The 14,486-nt window shown below is 46.2% G+C and overlaps 1 protein-coding gene across 1 annotated transcript in view; it reads left to right on the forward strand.

Moving 5' to 3' along the window:
- The window catches only part of LOC311530849 (butyrophilin subfamily 1 member A1-like), a 137,434-nt gene that overhangs the window by 25,384 nt on the left and 97,564 nt on the right, over positions 1 to 14,486 (forward strand). Inside the window, exons 6-12 of the mRNA XM_084647800.1 lie at positions 658 to 690; positions 784 to 816; positions 910 to 942; positions 1,822 to 1,842; positions 5,587 to 5,619; positions 6,492 to 6,512; positions 10,257 to 10,289. Of these exons, the coding sequence (XP_084503926.1) occupies positions 658 to 690; positions 784 to 816; positions 910 to 942; positions 1,822 to 1,842; positions 5,587 to 5,619; positions 6,492 to 6,512; positions 10,257 to 10,289 (207 nt within the window). The remainder of the gene's footprint in view (positions 1 to 657; positions 691 to 783; positions 817 to 909; positions 943 to 1,821; positions 1,843 to 5,586; positions 5,620 to 6,491; positions 6,513 to 10,256; positions 10,290 to 14,486) is intronic.

Genomic DNA, 14,486 nt, shown 5'->3' on the forward strand with positions numbered 1-14,486 from the left:
TTGTTGGGCTCATTTCCAAACACGAAACAATCAGCTGTCACTGTCCTGTCCCCTGGGCCTTTTAGAGAATTCTCCACATCAGCCATACTGGTGTGCTGTGGCTAGGATTGCTGTAATAAAACAAACACACTCAGGATTTGCACAGCTGATCTGAGACGCCGATCACACTGGGCACAAGATGCTCTCGCTCAGGCTGTGCTCAGCAGTGACTGGCAGACATGCCACTACCTCCATTTCTAGCAGTGTTGGTACCCCAGGGCTGACACCAAATGGACAAGCTCTAAGTGGAAAGAGCTGATCTTAGAGGCGATGCCTGTAGGGGTCCATCCACTCCTCCCTCCGAGGCTCATGCTGACCTGAGCACCCAGCTAAAGAAAGACACCTCCACCCTGTTCTTAGCTAGGGCACCACCCAACTAACCTGGCCTTAGAGGGAGCTGTTCCCATGTGTCACTAGGATCAGGGGACAGGCACCACCCACAAGCTCAGGAGCTGGCCTAGGATGGGGGTGCGGGGACCTCAATAGATGGACCCATCTGTGTCTCTCCATTTGTTTCTCTATTGCATAATTACAGCAGAGCTGCGTTAAACAATTATAGGAACTTCACCATAAACACGATGGAATGAAATCTCCTCTCTCCCCCTTTTCTCCCTCTAGAGACTCTGCAATCTGAACTGGAGAGCGAGAAAGGTCAGTGTCTGGGCTCGTTACATGAACTGATGTCAGGATTATTCCTAGAAATACGACAGGGGAATCTCACCTCTCCCACTTTTCTCCCCCTAGAGACTCTGCGATCTGAACTGGAGAGCAAGAAAGGTCAGTGTCTGGGCTCGTTACATGAACTGATGTCAGGATTATTCCTAGAAATACGACAGGGGAATCTCACCTCTCCCACTTTTCTCCCCCTAGAGACTCTGCGATCTGAACTGGAGAGCGAGAAAGGTCAGTGTCTGGGCTCGTTACATGAACTGATGTCAGGATTATTCCTAGAAATACGACAGGGGAATTTCACCTCTCCCCATTTTCTCCCCCTAGAGCAGTGGTTTTCAACCTGTGGACCACAGACCACGGCAGGTCTGCAGACTATGCCTAACATTTCCAAAGGGGTCTGCACCACCATTCTCCCTCAACCCTGCCCATAACCCTACTGATTGCTGTGAAAAGCAGAAAACTGGAAAAACTGATTTCCAATAAAATCAGGCTTTTCTGATTTTCACCCACATCAATAGAGTTCTGACCAGAGTGGGGAGGCGAAGGACCTGGCTGGAATACGGGGGGGGGGGGGGGGGGGAGGAGAAGAGGAGGCAAGAAGTGCAGCTGTGGGAGCTGACTGGAGTGGGGGAGGGGCCCACTGCTAACCCTAACCTCACCCTCACCTTAAACCCTAACCCCAAGGTCACTGGCTTCTCCTGTATCCTGAGGGAACAAACAGTGAGTTTAGTGGAAATCAGGCTTCTCCAGTTCTCCAGTTTTCACCAAAATCAGGAGGGTTCAGCTCATTGATACTTAGAAAATCCCCTGAAACGCTGCAATCGATGGGACATGGTTCTCAAGAGTTATCCCATTCCAGACAGACAGACAGACCGTCGAGTTCAGTGGGGGGCCTCAGCCAAAAGGGAAAGGGGAGAGCCATGTACTCAGCGTTTTACCTGCACGAGCCTTGTGTCCCCAGTATAACGCTGGCAGTGGGAGTAGCTGGAGGCAGAGCACCCCAGTGTGTGTTCTACTTTCTACCAGTAGAAAAATGTCCACTATGAGTTTGCAATACGTACAGATAAATCTTCTACCTTGTAACCCACCTCTCCTGTTGTTCACTTCCAGCGGCGCATCGTGCAGAGAAAGGTGAGGTCCCTTTATTCATTGCAATGGGAGAGGAGGGGGAATCTCAAACTTTGCAAGAAGTTTCATAGACCCCCGAGGCAGGTCTTGAGAGCTCTCACTATGAACTAAGTCCGTTTGGTTTGTGCGGTGCACAGAGAAGCTCTGCCCCTCGTCCCTCACACTCAGGACACAGAATGAACAGACCCAAACCCCACTCCCTGAACTCCCAGGGGTTTACTGCTCCCACACAGCCAGGGGAGAGAGCGGGTTTGGCTCACTCTGCCCTCTGTGTAGCCAGCACGGTGCCCATGCTGTGAGCTGGCTGTAGTCCTTAACACCCCCGGTGTGACCTGCCAGGCAGAAGGTGGCCAGGGACATGGTGGCTGATGATGTCGTTGTGCTGCTCGCTACAGTGTCACTCTGCCCATTTGCTCTCCTGTGCTATTGGCTGCGGGCTCCACCCCCGTCCCACCCAGTCCCGTCACCCCAATGATCGACTAATCTGCCCCCAGGGAGAGTTCCCTCGAATCCCTCCAGACCCCTGTCAGTGTTTGGCTTGTGCCGTGAAGCAGAATGCTTGTGTTTTTGAGAATTATCACAACTCTGGATATTTACATTTCCATATCAGTATCTGGGCCTTTCTGAATCCTTCGTCCATTTGGGGTTTTTCTTTGCTTGTCTGTTTTGTTATAACCATACTCAATGTAAAACAGCATGTTCTCATTAGCCATATAAATGTCCTTTCCTGTTATTTCTGTTAAACTCTTTTCTTCAATGCTATCTTGTGGCAAGGAGGTCCACAGGCTAATTATGCATCATGTAAACAAGAGTATTTCTTCTTATAGTTTGAAATTTGCTACCTTTCAATTTAGCTGAGTATCCTCTTGTTCTTGCACTAGGAGGGAAGGTAGGTCTGAGAACCCAATTGATCTCTCTCTCACTCACTGTTTTCTATATCTCTGTCATGTCTCCTATCTAAACTAAAATGTCCCATCTTTTTCAATCACTTTTTATATGGCTTTGCCTTCAGGGCTCAAATCATAATTATTGCCCGTCTCTGTAATATCCTTCCTGAGATAGAGCGACCAGTACCGGTGAGGATGTATATAAGTGTGATTTTCTGTCCTGTTCTTTGTGCATCCTGACACTTCATTCTTTAAATACCACTGCACACTGAGTGGAGTTCTTCAAAGAGGGGTCCACAGTGCTGCCCAGGTCTTTTTCCTGAGTATTTTAAAGCCAATAACCTGCATGCATAGGTCTAATTATACTTGCAATGTGCGTAACCTTCCATTGATCAACACTGAATTTCATCAGCCATCATGTTATCCAAGCTTGGTCTCTCTGAAATAACTCAGACTTCTTTGGTAACCTAAATAATTGTGTGTCATCTGCAAATTTTGCCTCTTTAGGGCTTATCCTTTGTTCCAAGTCACTGATAAATAGACCAGGGGTTCTCAAACTTCATTGCACCATAACCTAACAGGTAATGATCAAGTGATCTCTCTCCTGCCATCCATCTCCACCCTCTGACAAACAGAGGCTAGGGAAACCATTCCTTACCCATCCTGGCTAATAGCCATTAATGGACTTAACCTCCATGAAATTATCCAGTTCTCTTTTAAACCCTGTTGTAGTCCTAGCCTTCACAACCTCCTGAGGCAAGGAGTTCCACAGGTTGACTGTGTGCTGTGTGAAGAAGAACTTCCTTTTATTTGTTTTAAACCTGTGGCCCATTAATTTCATTTGGTGGCCCCTAGTTCTTATATTATGGGAACAAGTAAATAACTTTCTCCACACCACTCATGATTTTATATACCTCTATCATATCCCCCCTTAGTCTCCTCTTTTCCAAGCTAAAAAGTCCTAGCCTCTTTAATCTCTCCTCATATGGGACCCATTCCAAACCCCTATCATTTTAGTTGCCCTTCTCTGAACCTTTTCTAATGCCAATATATCTTTTTTGAGATGAGGAGACCACGTCTATACTCAGTATTCAAGGTGTGGGCGTACCATGGATTTATAGAAGGGCAATAAGATATTCTCCGTCTTATTCTCTATCCCTTTTTTAATGATTCCTAACATCCTGTTTGCTTTTTTGACTACCACTGCACACTGCATGGATGTCTTCAGAGAACTCTCGACGATGACTCCAAGATCTTTTTCCTGATTAGTTGTAGGAACTTTCTTAACGTTCCTGGCTTTAACAGATCCATTACGTGGGTTGAGTCCACATTTAGGTGACAGGGTGTCATAACCATATGGCTAAGGGTAGCCTAGAATTCCTCCTTACCTGTAAGGGGTTAAGAAGCTCAAATAACCTGGTTGGCACCTGACCAAAAGGACCAATGGGGAAAGAAGAAGAAGATACTTTCAAATCTTGGGGGGTGGGGGGCTTTGTTTGTGTGTGTTCTCTTGGGAAGCAGAGAAGCATCAGGTCAGAAAACTCCTGCTCCTATAAACCATCCTAAAAGTCTCTCATATTACAAAAGTTGTAAGTAAAAGCCAGGCAAGGCGTGTTAGATTATCTTTTGTTTTGCTTGTGAATTTTTCCTTTGCTGGAGAGAGGTTTATTCCTGTTTTTTGTAACTTTGAAACTAAGCCTAGAGGAAGTTCTGTTGTGTTTTTGAATCTTTTGTTACCCTGTAAAGTTATTTTCCATCCTGATTTTACAGAGGTGATTTTTACCTTTTTTTTTAAATAAAATCCTTCTTTTAAAGAACCTGACTGATTTCTCTATTGTCCTAAGACCCAGGGGTTTGGGTCTGTGATCACTTTGTAGCCAATTGGTTAGGATATTATTCTCAAGGCTCCCCGGGAAAGGGGGTATAAGGGCTTGGGGGGATATTTTGGGGGAATAGGAACTCCAAGTGGTCCTTTCCCTGATTCTTTGTTAAATCACTTGGTGGTGGCAGCGTACCCTGCAACGGCAAAGAATTTGTGCCTTGGGGACGTTTTAACCTAAGCTGGTAGAAATAAGCTTAGGGGGTCTTTCATGTGGGTCCCCACATCTATACCCTAGAGTTCAGAGTGGGGAGGGAACCCTGACACAGGGATTCACTCATTTTGAGTTGTATGTAAAGTTTGTCTATGTGCCTAGAGACAGCTTTGTTGGGCTCATTTCCAAACACGAAACAATCAGCTGTCACTGTCCTGTCCCCTGGGCCTTTTAGAGAATTCTCCACATCAGCCATACTGGTGTGCTGTGGCTAGGATTGCTGTAATAAAACAAACACACTCAGGATTTGCACAGCTGATCTGAGACGCCGATCACACTGGGCACAAGATGCTCTCGCTCAGGCTGTGCTCAGCAGTGACTGGCAGACATGCCACTACCTCCATTTCTAGCAGTGTTGGTACCCCAGGGCTGACACCAAATGGACAAGCTCTAAGTGGAAAGAGCTGATCTTAGAGGCGATGCCTGTAGGGGTCCATCCACTCCTCCCTCCGAGGCTCATGCTGACCTGAGCACCCAGCTAAAGAAAGACACCTCCACCCTGTTCTTAGCTAGGGCACCACCCAACTAACCTGGCCTTAGAGGGAGCTGTTCCCATGTGTCACTAGGATCAGGGGACAGGCATCACCCACAAGCTCAGGAGCTGGCCTAGGACGGGGGTGCGGGGACCTCAATAGATGGACCCATCTGTGTCTCTCCATTTGTTTCTCTATTGCATAATTACAGCAGAGCTGCGTTAAACAATTATAGGAACTTCACCATAAACATGATGGAATGAAATCTCCTCTCTCCCCCTTTTCTCCCTCTAGAGACTCTGCGATCTGAACTGGAGAGCGAGAAAGGTCAGTGTCTGGGCTCGTTACATGAACTGATGTCAGGATTATTCCTAGAAATACGACAGGGGAATTTCACCTCTCCCCATTTTCTCCCCCTAGAGCAGTGGTTTTCAACCTGTGGACCACAGACCACGGCAGGTCTGCAGACTATGCCTAACATTTCCAAAGGGGTCTGCACCACCATTCTCCCTCAACCCTGCCCATAACCCTACTGATTGCTGTGAAAAGCAGAAAACTGGAAAAACTGATTTCCAATAAAATCAGGCTTTTCTGATTTTCACCCACATCAATAGAGTTCTGACCAGAGTGGGGAGGCGAAGGACCTGGCTGGAATACGGGGGGGGGGGGAGGAGAAGAGGAGGCAAGAAGTGCAGCTGTGGGAGCTGACTGGAGTGGGGGAGGGGCCCACTGCTAACCCTAACCTCACCCTCACCTTAAACCCTAACCCCAAGGTCACTGGCTTCTCCTGTATCCTGAGGGAACAAACAGTGAGTTTAGTGGAAATCAGGCTTCTCCAGTTCTCCAGTTTTCACCAAAATCAGGAGGGTTCAGCTCATTGATACTTAGAAAATCCCCTGAAACGCTGCAATCGATGGGACATGGTTCTCAAGAGTTATCCCATTCCAGACAGACAGACAGACCGTCGAGTTCAGTGGGGGGCCTCAGCCAAAAGGGAAAGGGGAGAGCCATGTACTCAGCGTTTTACCTGCACGAGCCTTGTGTCCCCAGTATAACGCTGGCAGTGGGAGTAGCTGGAGGCAGAGCACCCCAGTGTGTGTTCTACTTTCTACCAGTAGAAAAATGTCCACTATGAGTTTGCAATACGTACAGATAAATCTTCTACCTTGTAACCCACCTCTCCTGTTGTTCACTTCCAGCGGCGCATCGTGCAGAGAAAGGTGAGGTCCCTTTATTCATTGCAATGGGAGAGGAGGGGGAATCTCAAACTTTGCAAGAAGTTTCATAGACCCCCGAGGCAGGTCTTGAGAGCTCTCACTATGAACTAAGTCCGTTTGGTTTGTGCGGTGCACAGAGAAGCTCTGCCCCTCGTCCCTCACACTCAGGACACAGAATGAACAGACCCAAACCCCACTCCCTGAACTCCCAGGGGTTTACTGCTCCCACACAGCCAGGGGAGAGAGCGGGTTTGGCTCACTCTGCCCTCTGTGTAGCCAGCACGGTGCCCATGCTGTGAGCTGGCTGTAGTCCTTAACACCCCCGGTGTGACCTGCCAGGCAGAAGGTGGCCAGGGACATGGTGGCTGATGATGTCGTTGTGCTGCTCGCTACAGTGTCACTCTGCCCATTTGCTCTCCTGTGCTATTGGCTGCGGGCTCCACCCCCGTCCCACCCAGTCCCGTCACCCCAATGATCGACTAATCTGCCCCCAGGGAGAGTTCCCTCGAATCCCTCCAGACCCCTGTCAGTGTTTGGCTTGTGCCGTGAAGCAGAATGCTTGTGTTTTTGAGAATTATCACAACTCTGGATATTTACATTTCCATATCAGTATCTGGGCCTTTCTGAATCCTTCGTCCATTTGGGGTTTTTCTTTGCTTGTCTGTTTTGTTATAACCATACTCAATGTAAAACAGCATGTTCTCATTAGCCATATAAATGTCCTTTCCTGTTATTTCTGTTAAACTCTTTTCTTCAATGCTATCTTGTGGCAAGGAGGTCCACAGGCTAATTATGCATCATGTAAACAAGAGTATTTCTTCTTATAGTTTGAAATTTGCTACCTTTCAATTTAGCTGAGTATCCTCTTGTTCTTGCACTAGGAGGGAAGGTAGGTCTGAGAACCCAATTGATCTCTCTCTCACTCACTGTTTTCTATATCTCTGTCATGTCTCCTATCTAAACTAAAATGTCCCATCTTTTTCAATCACTTTTTATATGGCTTTGCCTTCAGGGCTCAAATCATAATTATTGCCCGTCTCTGTAATATCCTTCCTGAGATAGAGCGACCAGTACCGGTGAGGATGTATATAAGTGTGATTTTCTGTCCTGTTCTTTGTGCATCCTGACACTTCATTCTTTAAATACCACTGCACACTGAGTGGAGTTCTTCAAAGAGGGGTCCACAGTGCTGCCCAGGTCTTTTTCCTGAGTATTTTAAAGCCAATAACCTGCATGCATAGGTCTAATTATACTTGCAATGTGCGTAACCTTCCATTGATCAACACTGAATTTCATCAGCCATCATGTTATCCAAGCTTGGTCTCTCTGAAATAACTCAGACTTCTTTGGTAACCTAAATAATTGTGTGTCATCTGCAAATTTTGCCTCTTTAGGGCTTATCCTTTGTTCCAAGTCACTGATAAATAGACCAGGGGTTCTCAAACTTCATTGCACCATAACCTAACAGGTAATGATCAAGTGATCTCTCTCCTGCCATCCATCTCCACCCTCTGACAAACAGAGGCTAGGGAAACCATTCCTTACCCATCCTGGCTAATAGCCATTAATGGACTTAACCTCCATGAAATTATCCAGTTCTCTTTTAAACCCTGTTGTAGTCCTAGCCTTCACAACCTCCTGAGGCAAGGAGTTCCACAGGTTGACTGTGTGCTGTGTGAAGAAGAACTTCCTTTTATTTGTTTTAAACCTGTGGCCCATTAATTTCATTTGGTGGCCCCTAGTTCTTATATTATGGGAACAAGTAAATAACTTTCTCCACACCACTCATGATTTTATATACCTCTATCATATCCCCCCTTAGTCTCCTCTTTTCCAAGCTAAAAAGTCCTAGCCTCTTTAATCTCTCCTCATATGGGACCCATTCCAAACCCCTATCATTTTAGTTGCCCTTCTCTGAACCTTTTCTAATGCCAATATATCTTTTTTGAGATGAGGAGACCACGTCTATACTCAGTATTCAAGGTGTGGGCGTACCATGGATTTATAGAAGGGCAATAAGATATTCTCCGTCTTATTCTCTATCCCTTTTTTAATGATTCCTAACATCCTGTTTGCTTTTTTGACTACCACTGCACACTGCATGGATGTCTTCAGAGAACTCTCGACGATGACTCCAAGATCTTTTTCCTGATTAGTTGTAGGAACTTTCTTAACGTTCCTGGCTTTAACAGATCCATTACGTGGGTTGAGTCCACATTTAGGTGACAGGGTGTCATAACCATATGGCTAAGGGTAGCCTAGAATTCCTCCTTACCTGTAAGGGGTTAAGAAGCTCAAATAACCTGGTTGGCACCTGACCAAAAGGACCAATGGGGAAAGAAGAAGAAGATACTTTCAAATCTTGGGGGGTGGGGGGCTTTGTTTGTGTGTGTTCTCTTGGGAAGCAGAGAAGCATCAGGTCAGAAAACTCCTGCTCCTATAAACCATCCTAAAAGTCTCTCATATTACAAAAGTTGTAAGTAAAAGCCAGGCAAGGCGTGTTAGATTATCTTTTGTTTTGCTTGTGAATTTTTCCTTTGCTGGAGAGAGGTTTATTCCTGTTTTTTGTAACTTTGAAACTAAGCCTAGAGGAAGTTCTGTTGTGTTTTTGAATCTTTTGTTACCCTGTAAAGTTATTTTCCATCCTGATTTTACAGAGGTGATTTTTACCTTTTTTTTTAAATAAAATCCTTCTTTTAAAGAACCTGACTGATTTCTCTATTGTCCTAAGACCCAGGGGTTTGGGTCTGTGATCACTTTGTAGCCAATTGGTTAGGATATTATTCTCAAGGCTCCCCGGGAAAGGGGGTATAAGGGCTTGGGGGGATATTTTGGGGGAATAGGAACTCCAAGTGGTCCTTTCCCTGATTCTTTGTTAAATCACTTGGTGGTGGCAGCGTACCCTGCAACGGCAAAGAATTTGTGCCTTGGGGACGTTTTAACCTAAGCTGGTAGAAATAAGCTTAGGGGGTCTTTCATGTGGGTCCCCACATCTATACCCTAGAGTTCAGAGTGGGGAGGGAACCCTGACACAGGGATTCACTCATTTTGAGTTGTATGTAAAGTTTGTCTATGTGCCTAGAGACAGCTTTGTTGGGCTCATTTCCAAACACGAAACAATCAGCTGTCACTGTCCTGTCCCCTGGGCCTTTTAGAGAATTCTCCACATCAGCCATACTGGTGTGCTGTGGCTAGGATTGCTGTAATAAAACAAACACACTCAGGATTTGCACAGCTGATCTGAGACGCCGATCACACTGGGCACAAGATGCTCTCGCTCAGGCTGTGCTCAGCAGTGACTGGCAGACATGCCACTACCTCCATTTCTAGCAGTGTTGGTACCCCAGGGCTGACACCAAATGGACAAGCTCTAAGTGGAAAGAGCTGATCTTAGAGGCGATGCCTGTAGGGGTCCATCCACTCCTCCCTCCGAGGCTCATGCTGACCTGAGCACCCAGCTAAAGAAAGACACCTCCACCCTGTTCTTAGCTAGGGCACCACCCAACTAACCTGGCCTTAGAGGGAGCTGTTCCCATGTGTCACTAGGATCAGGGGACAGGCACCACCCACAAGCTCAGGAGCTGGCCTAGGATGGGGGTGCGGGGACCTCAATAGATGGACCCATCTGTGTCTCTCCATTTGTTTCTCTATTGCATAATTACAGCAGAGCTGCGTTAAACAATTATAGGAACTTCACCATAAACACGATGGAATGAAATCTCCTCTCTCCCCCTTTTCTCCCTCTAGAGACTCTGCAATCTGAACTGGAGAGCGAGAAAGGTCAGTGTCTGGGCTCGTTACATGAACTGATGTCAGGATTATTCCTAGAAATACGACAGGGGAATCTCACCTCTCCCACTTTTCTCCCCCTAGAGACTCTGCGATCTGAACTGGAGAGCAAGAAAGGTCAGTGTCTGGGCTCGTTACATGAACTGATGTCAGGATTATTCCTAGAAATACGACAGGGGAATCTCACCTCTCCCACTTTTCTCCCCCTAGAGACTCTGCGATCTGAACTGGAGAGCGAGAAAGGTCAGTGTCTGGGCTCGTTACATGAACTGATGTCAGGATTATTCCTAGAAATACGACAGGGGAATTTCACCTCTCCCCATTTTCTCCCCCTAGAGCAGTGGTTTTCAACCTGTGGACCACAGACCACGGCAGGTCTGCAGACTATGCCTAACATTTCCAAAGGGGTCTGCACCACCATTCTCCCTCAACCCTGCCCATAACCCTACTGATTGCTGTGAAAAGCAGAAAACTGGAAAAACTGATTTCCAATAAAATCAGGCTTTTCTGATTTTCACCCACATCAATAGAGTTCTGACCAGAGTGGGGAGGCGAAGGACCTGGCTGGAATACGGGGGGGGGGGGGAGGAGAAGAGGAGGCAAGAAGTGCAGCTGTGGGAGCTGACTGGAGTGGGGGAGGGGCCCACTGCTAACCCTAACCTCACCCTCACCTTAAACCCTAACCCCAAGGTCACTGGCTTCTCCTGTATCCTGAGGGAACAAACAGTGAGTTTAGTGGAAATCAGGCTTCTCCAGTTCTCCAGTTTTCACCAAAATCAGGAGGGTTCAGCTCATTGATACTTAGAAAATCCCCTGAAACGCTGCAATCGATGGGACATGGTTCTCAAGAGTTATCCCATTCCAGACAGACAGACAGACCGTCGAGTTCAGTGGGGGGCCTCAGCCAAAAGGGAAAGGGGAGAGCCATGTACTCAGCGTTTTACCTGCACGAGCCTTGTGTCCCCAGTATAACGCTGGCAGTGGGAGTAGCTGGAGGCAGAGCACCCCAGTGTGTGTTCTACTTTCTACCAGTAGAAAAATGTCCACTATGAGTTTGCAATACGTACAGATAAATCTTCTACCTTGTAACCCACCTCTCCTGTTGTTCACTTCCAGCGGCGCATCGTGCAGAGAAAGGTGAGGTCCCTTTATTCATTGCAATGGGAGAGGAGGGGGAATCTCAAACTTTGCAAGAAGTTTCATAGACCCCCGAGGCAGGTCTTGAGAGCTCTCACTATGAACTAAGTCCGTTTGGTTTGTGCGGTGCACAGAGAAGCTCTGCCCCTCGTCCCTCACACTCAGGACACAGAATGAACAGACCCAAACCCCACTCCCTGAACTCCCAGGGGTTTACTGCTCCCACACAGCCAGGGGAGAGAGCGGGTTTGGCTCACTCTGCCCTCTGTGTAGCCAGCACGGTGCCCATGCTGTGAGCTGGCTGTAGTCCTTAACACCCCCGGTGTGACCTGCCAGGCAGAAGGTGGCCAGGGACATGGTGGCTGATGATGTCGTTGTGCTGCTCGCTACAGTGTCACTCTGCCCATTTGCTCTCCTGTGCTATTGGCTGCGGGCTCCACCCCCGTCCCACCCAGTCCCGTCACCCCAATGATCGACTAATCTGCCCCCAGGGAGAGTTCCCTCGAATCCCTCCAGACCCCTGTCAGTGTTTGGCTTGTGCCGTGAAGCAGAATGCTTGTGTTTTTGAGAATTATCACAACTCTGGATATTTACATTTCCATATCAGTATCTGGGCCTTTCTGAATCCTTCGTCCATTTGGGGTTTTTCTTTGCTTGTCTGTTTTGTTATAACCATACTCAATGTAAAACAGCATGTTCTCATTAGCCATATAAATGTCCTTTCCTGTTATTTCTGTTAAACTCTTTTCTTCAATGCTATCTTGTGGCAAGGAGGTCCACAGGCTAATTATGCATCATGTAAACAAGAGTATTTCTTCTTATAGTTTGAAATTTGCTACCTTTCAATTTAGCTGAGTATCCTCTTGTTCTTGCACTAGGAGGGAAGGTAGGTCTGAGAACCCAATTGATCTCTCTCTCACTCACTGTTTTCTATATCTCTGTCATGTCTCCTATCTAAACTAAAATGTCCCATCTTTTTCAATCACTTTTTATATGGCTTTGCCTTCAGGGCTCAAATCATAATTATTGCCCGTCTCTGTAATATCCTTCCTGAGATAGAGCGACCAGTACCGGTGAGGATGTATATAAGTGTGATTTTCTGTCCTGTTCTTTGTGCATCCTGACACTTCATTCTTTAAATACCACTGCACACTGAGTGGAGTTCTTCAAAGAGGGGTCCACAGTGCTGCCCAGGTCTTTTTCCTGAGTATTTTAAAGCCAATAACCTGCATGCATAGGTCTAATTATACTTGCAATGTGCGTAACCTTCCATTGATCAACACTGAATTTCATCAGCCATCATGTTATCCAAGCTTGGTCTCTCTGAAATAACTCAGACTTCTTTGGTAACCTAAATAATTGTGTGTCATCTGCAAATTTTGCCTCTTTAGGGCTTATCCTTTGTTCCAAGTCACTGATAAATAGACCAGGGGTTCTCAAACTTCATTGCACCATAACCTAACAGGTAATGATCAAGTGATCTCTCTCCTGCCATCCATCTCCACCCTCTGACAAACAGAGGCTAGGGAAACCATTCCTTACCCATCCTGGCTAATAGCCATTAATGGACTTAACCTCCATGAAATTATCCAGTTCTCTTTTAAACCCTGTTGTAGTCCTAGCCTTCACAACCTCCTGAGGCAAGGAGTTCCACAGGTTGACTGTGTGCTGTGTGAAGAAGAACTTCCTTTTATTTGTTTTAAACCTGTGGCCCATTAATTTCATTTGGTGGCCCCTAGTTCTTATATTATGGGAACAAGTAAATAACTTTCTCCACACCACTCATGATTTTATATACCTCTATCATATCCCCCCTTAGTCTCCTCTTTTCCAAGCTAAAAAGTCCTAGCCTCTTTAATCTCTCCTCATATGGGACCCATTCCAAACCCCTATCATTTTAGTTGCCCTTCTCTGAACCTTTTCTAATGCCAATATATCTTTTTTGAGATGAGGAGACCACGTCTATACTCAGTATTCAAGGTGTGGGCGTACCATGGATTTATAGAAGGGCAATAAGATATTCTCCGTCTTATTCTCTATCCCTTTTTTAATGATTCCTAACATCCTGTTTGCTTTTTTGACTACCACTGCACACTGCATGGATGTCTTCAGAGAACTCTCGACGATGACTCCAAGATCTTTTTCCTGATTAGTTGTAGGAACTTTCTTAACGTTCCTGGCTTTAACAGATCCATTACGTGGGTTGAGTCCACATTTAGGTGACAGGGTGTCATAACCATATGGCTAAGGGTAGCCTAGAATTCCTCCTTACCTGTAAGGGGTTAAGAAGCTCAAATAACCTGGTTGGCACCTGACCAAAAGGACCAATGGGGAAAGAAGAAGAAGATACTTTCAAATCTTGGGGGGTGGGGGGCTTTGTTTGTGTGTGTTCTCTTGGGAAGCAGAGAAGCATCAGGTCAGAAAACTCCTGCTCCTATAAACCATCCTAAAAGTCTCTCATATTACAAAAGTTGTAAGTAAAAGCCAGGCAAGGCGTGTTAGATTATCTTTTGTTTTGCTTGTGAATTTTTCCTTTGCTGGAGAGAGGTTTATTCCTGTTTTTTGTAACTTTGAAACTAAGCCTAGAGGAAGTTCTGTTGTGTTTTTGAATCTTTTGTTACCCTGTAAAGTTATTTTCCATCCTGATTTTACAGAGGTGATTTTTACCTTTTTTTTAAATAAAATCCTTCTTTTAAAGAACCTGACTGATTTCTCTATTGTCCTAAGACCCAGGGGTTTGGGTCTGTGATCACTTTGTAGCCAATTGGTTAGGATATTATTCTCAAGGCTCCCCGGGAAAGGGGGTATAAGGGCTTGGGGGGATATTTTGGGGGAATAGGAACTCCAAGTGGTCCTTTCCCTGATTCTTTGTTAAATCACTTGGTGGTGGCAGCGTACCCTGCAACGGCAAAGAATTTGTGCCTTGGGGACGTTTTAACCTAAGCTGGTAGAAATAAGCTTAGGGGGTCTTTCATGTGGGTCCCCACATCTATACCCTAGAGTTCAGAGTGGGGAGGGAACCCTGACACAGGGATTCACTCATTTTGAGTT

Source organism: Lepidochelys olivacea (assembly GCF_965140295.1).
Source record: "Lepidochelys olivacea isolate rLepOli2 genome assembly, chromosome: 14".
NCBI classification, from domain to species: Eukaryota; Metazoa; Chordata; order Testudines; family Cheloniidae; genus Lepidochelys; species Lepidochelys olivacea.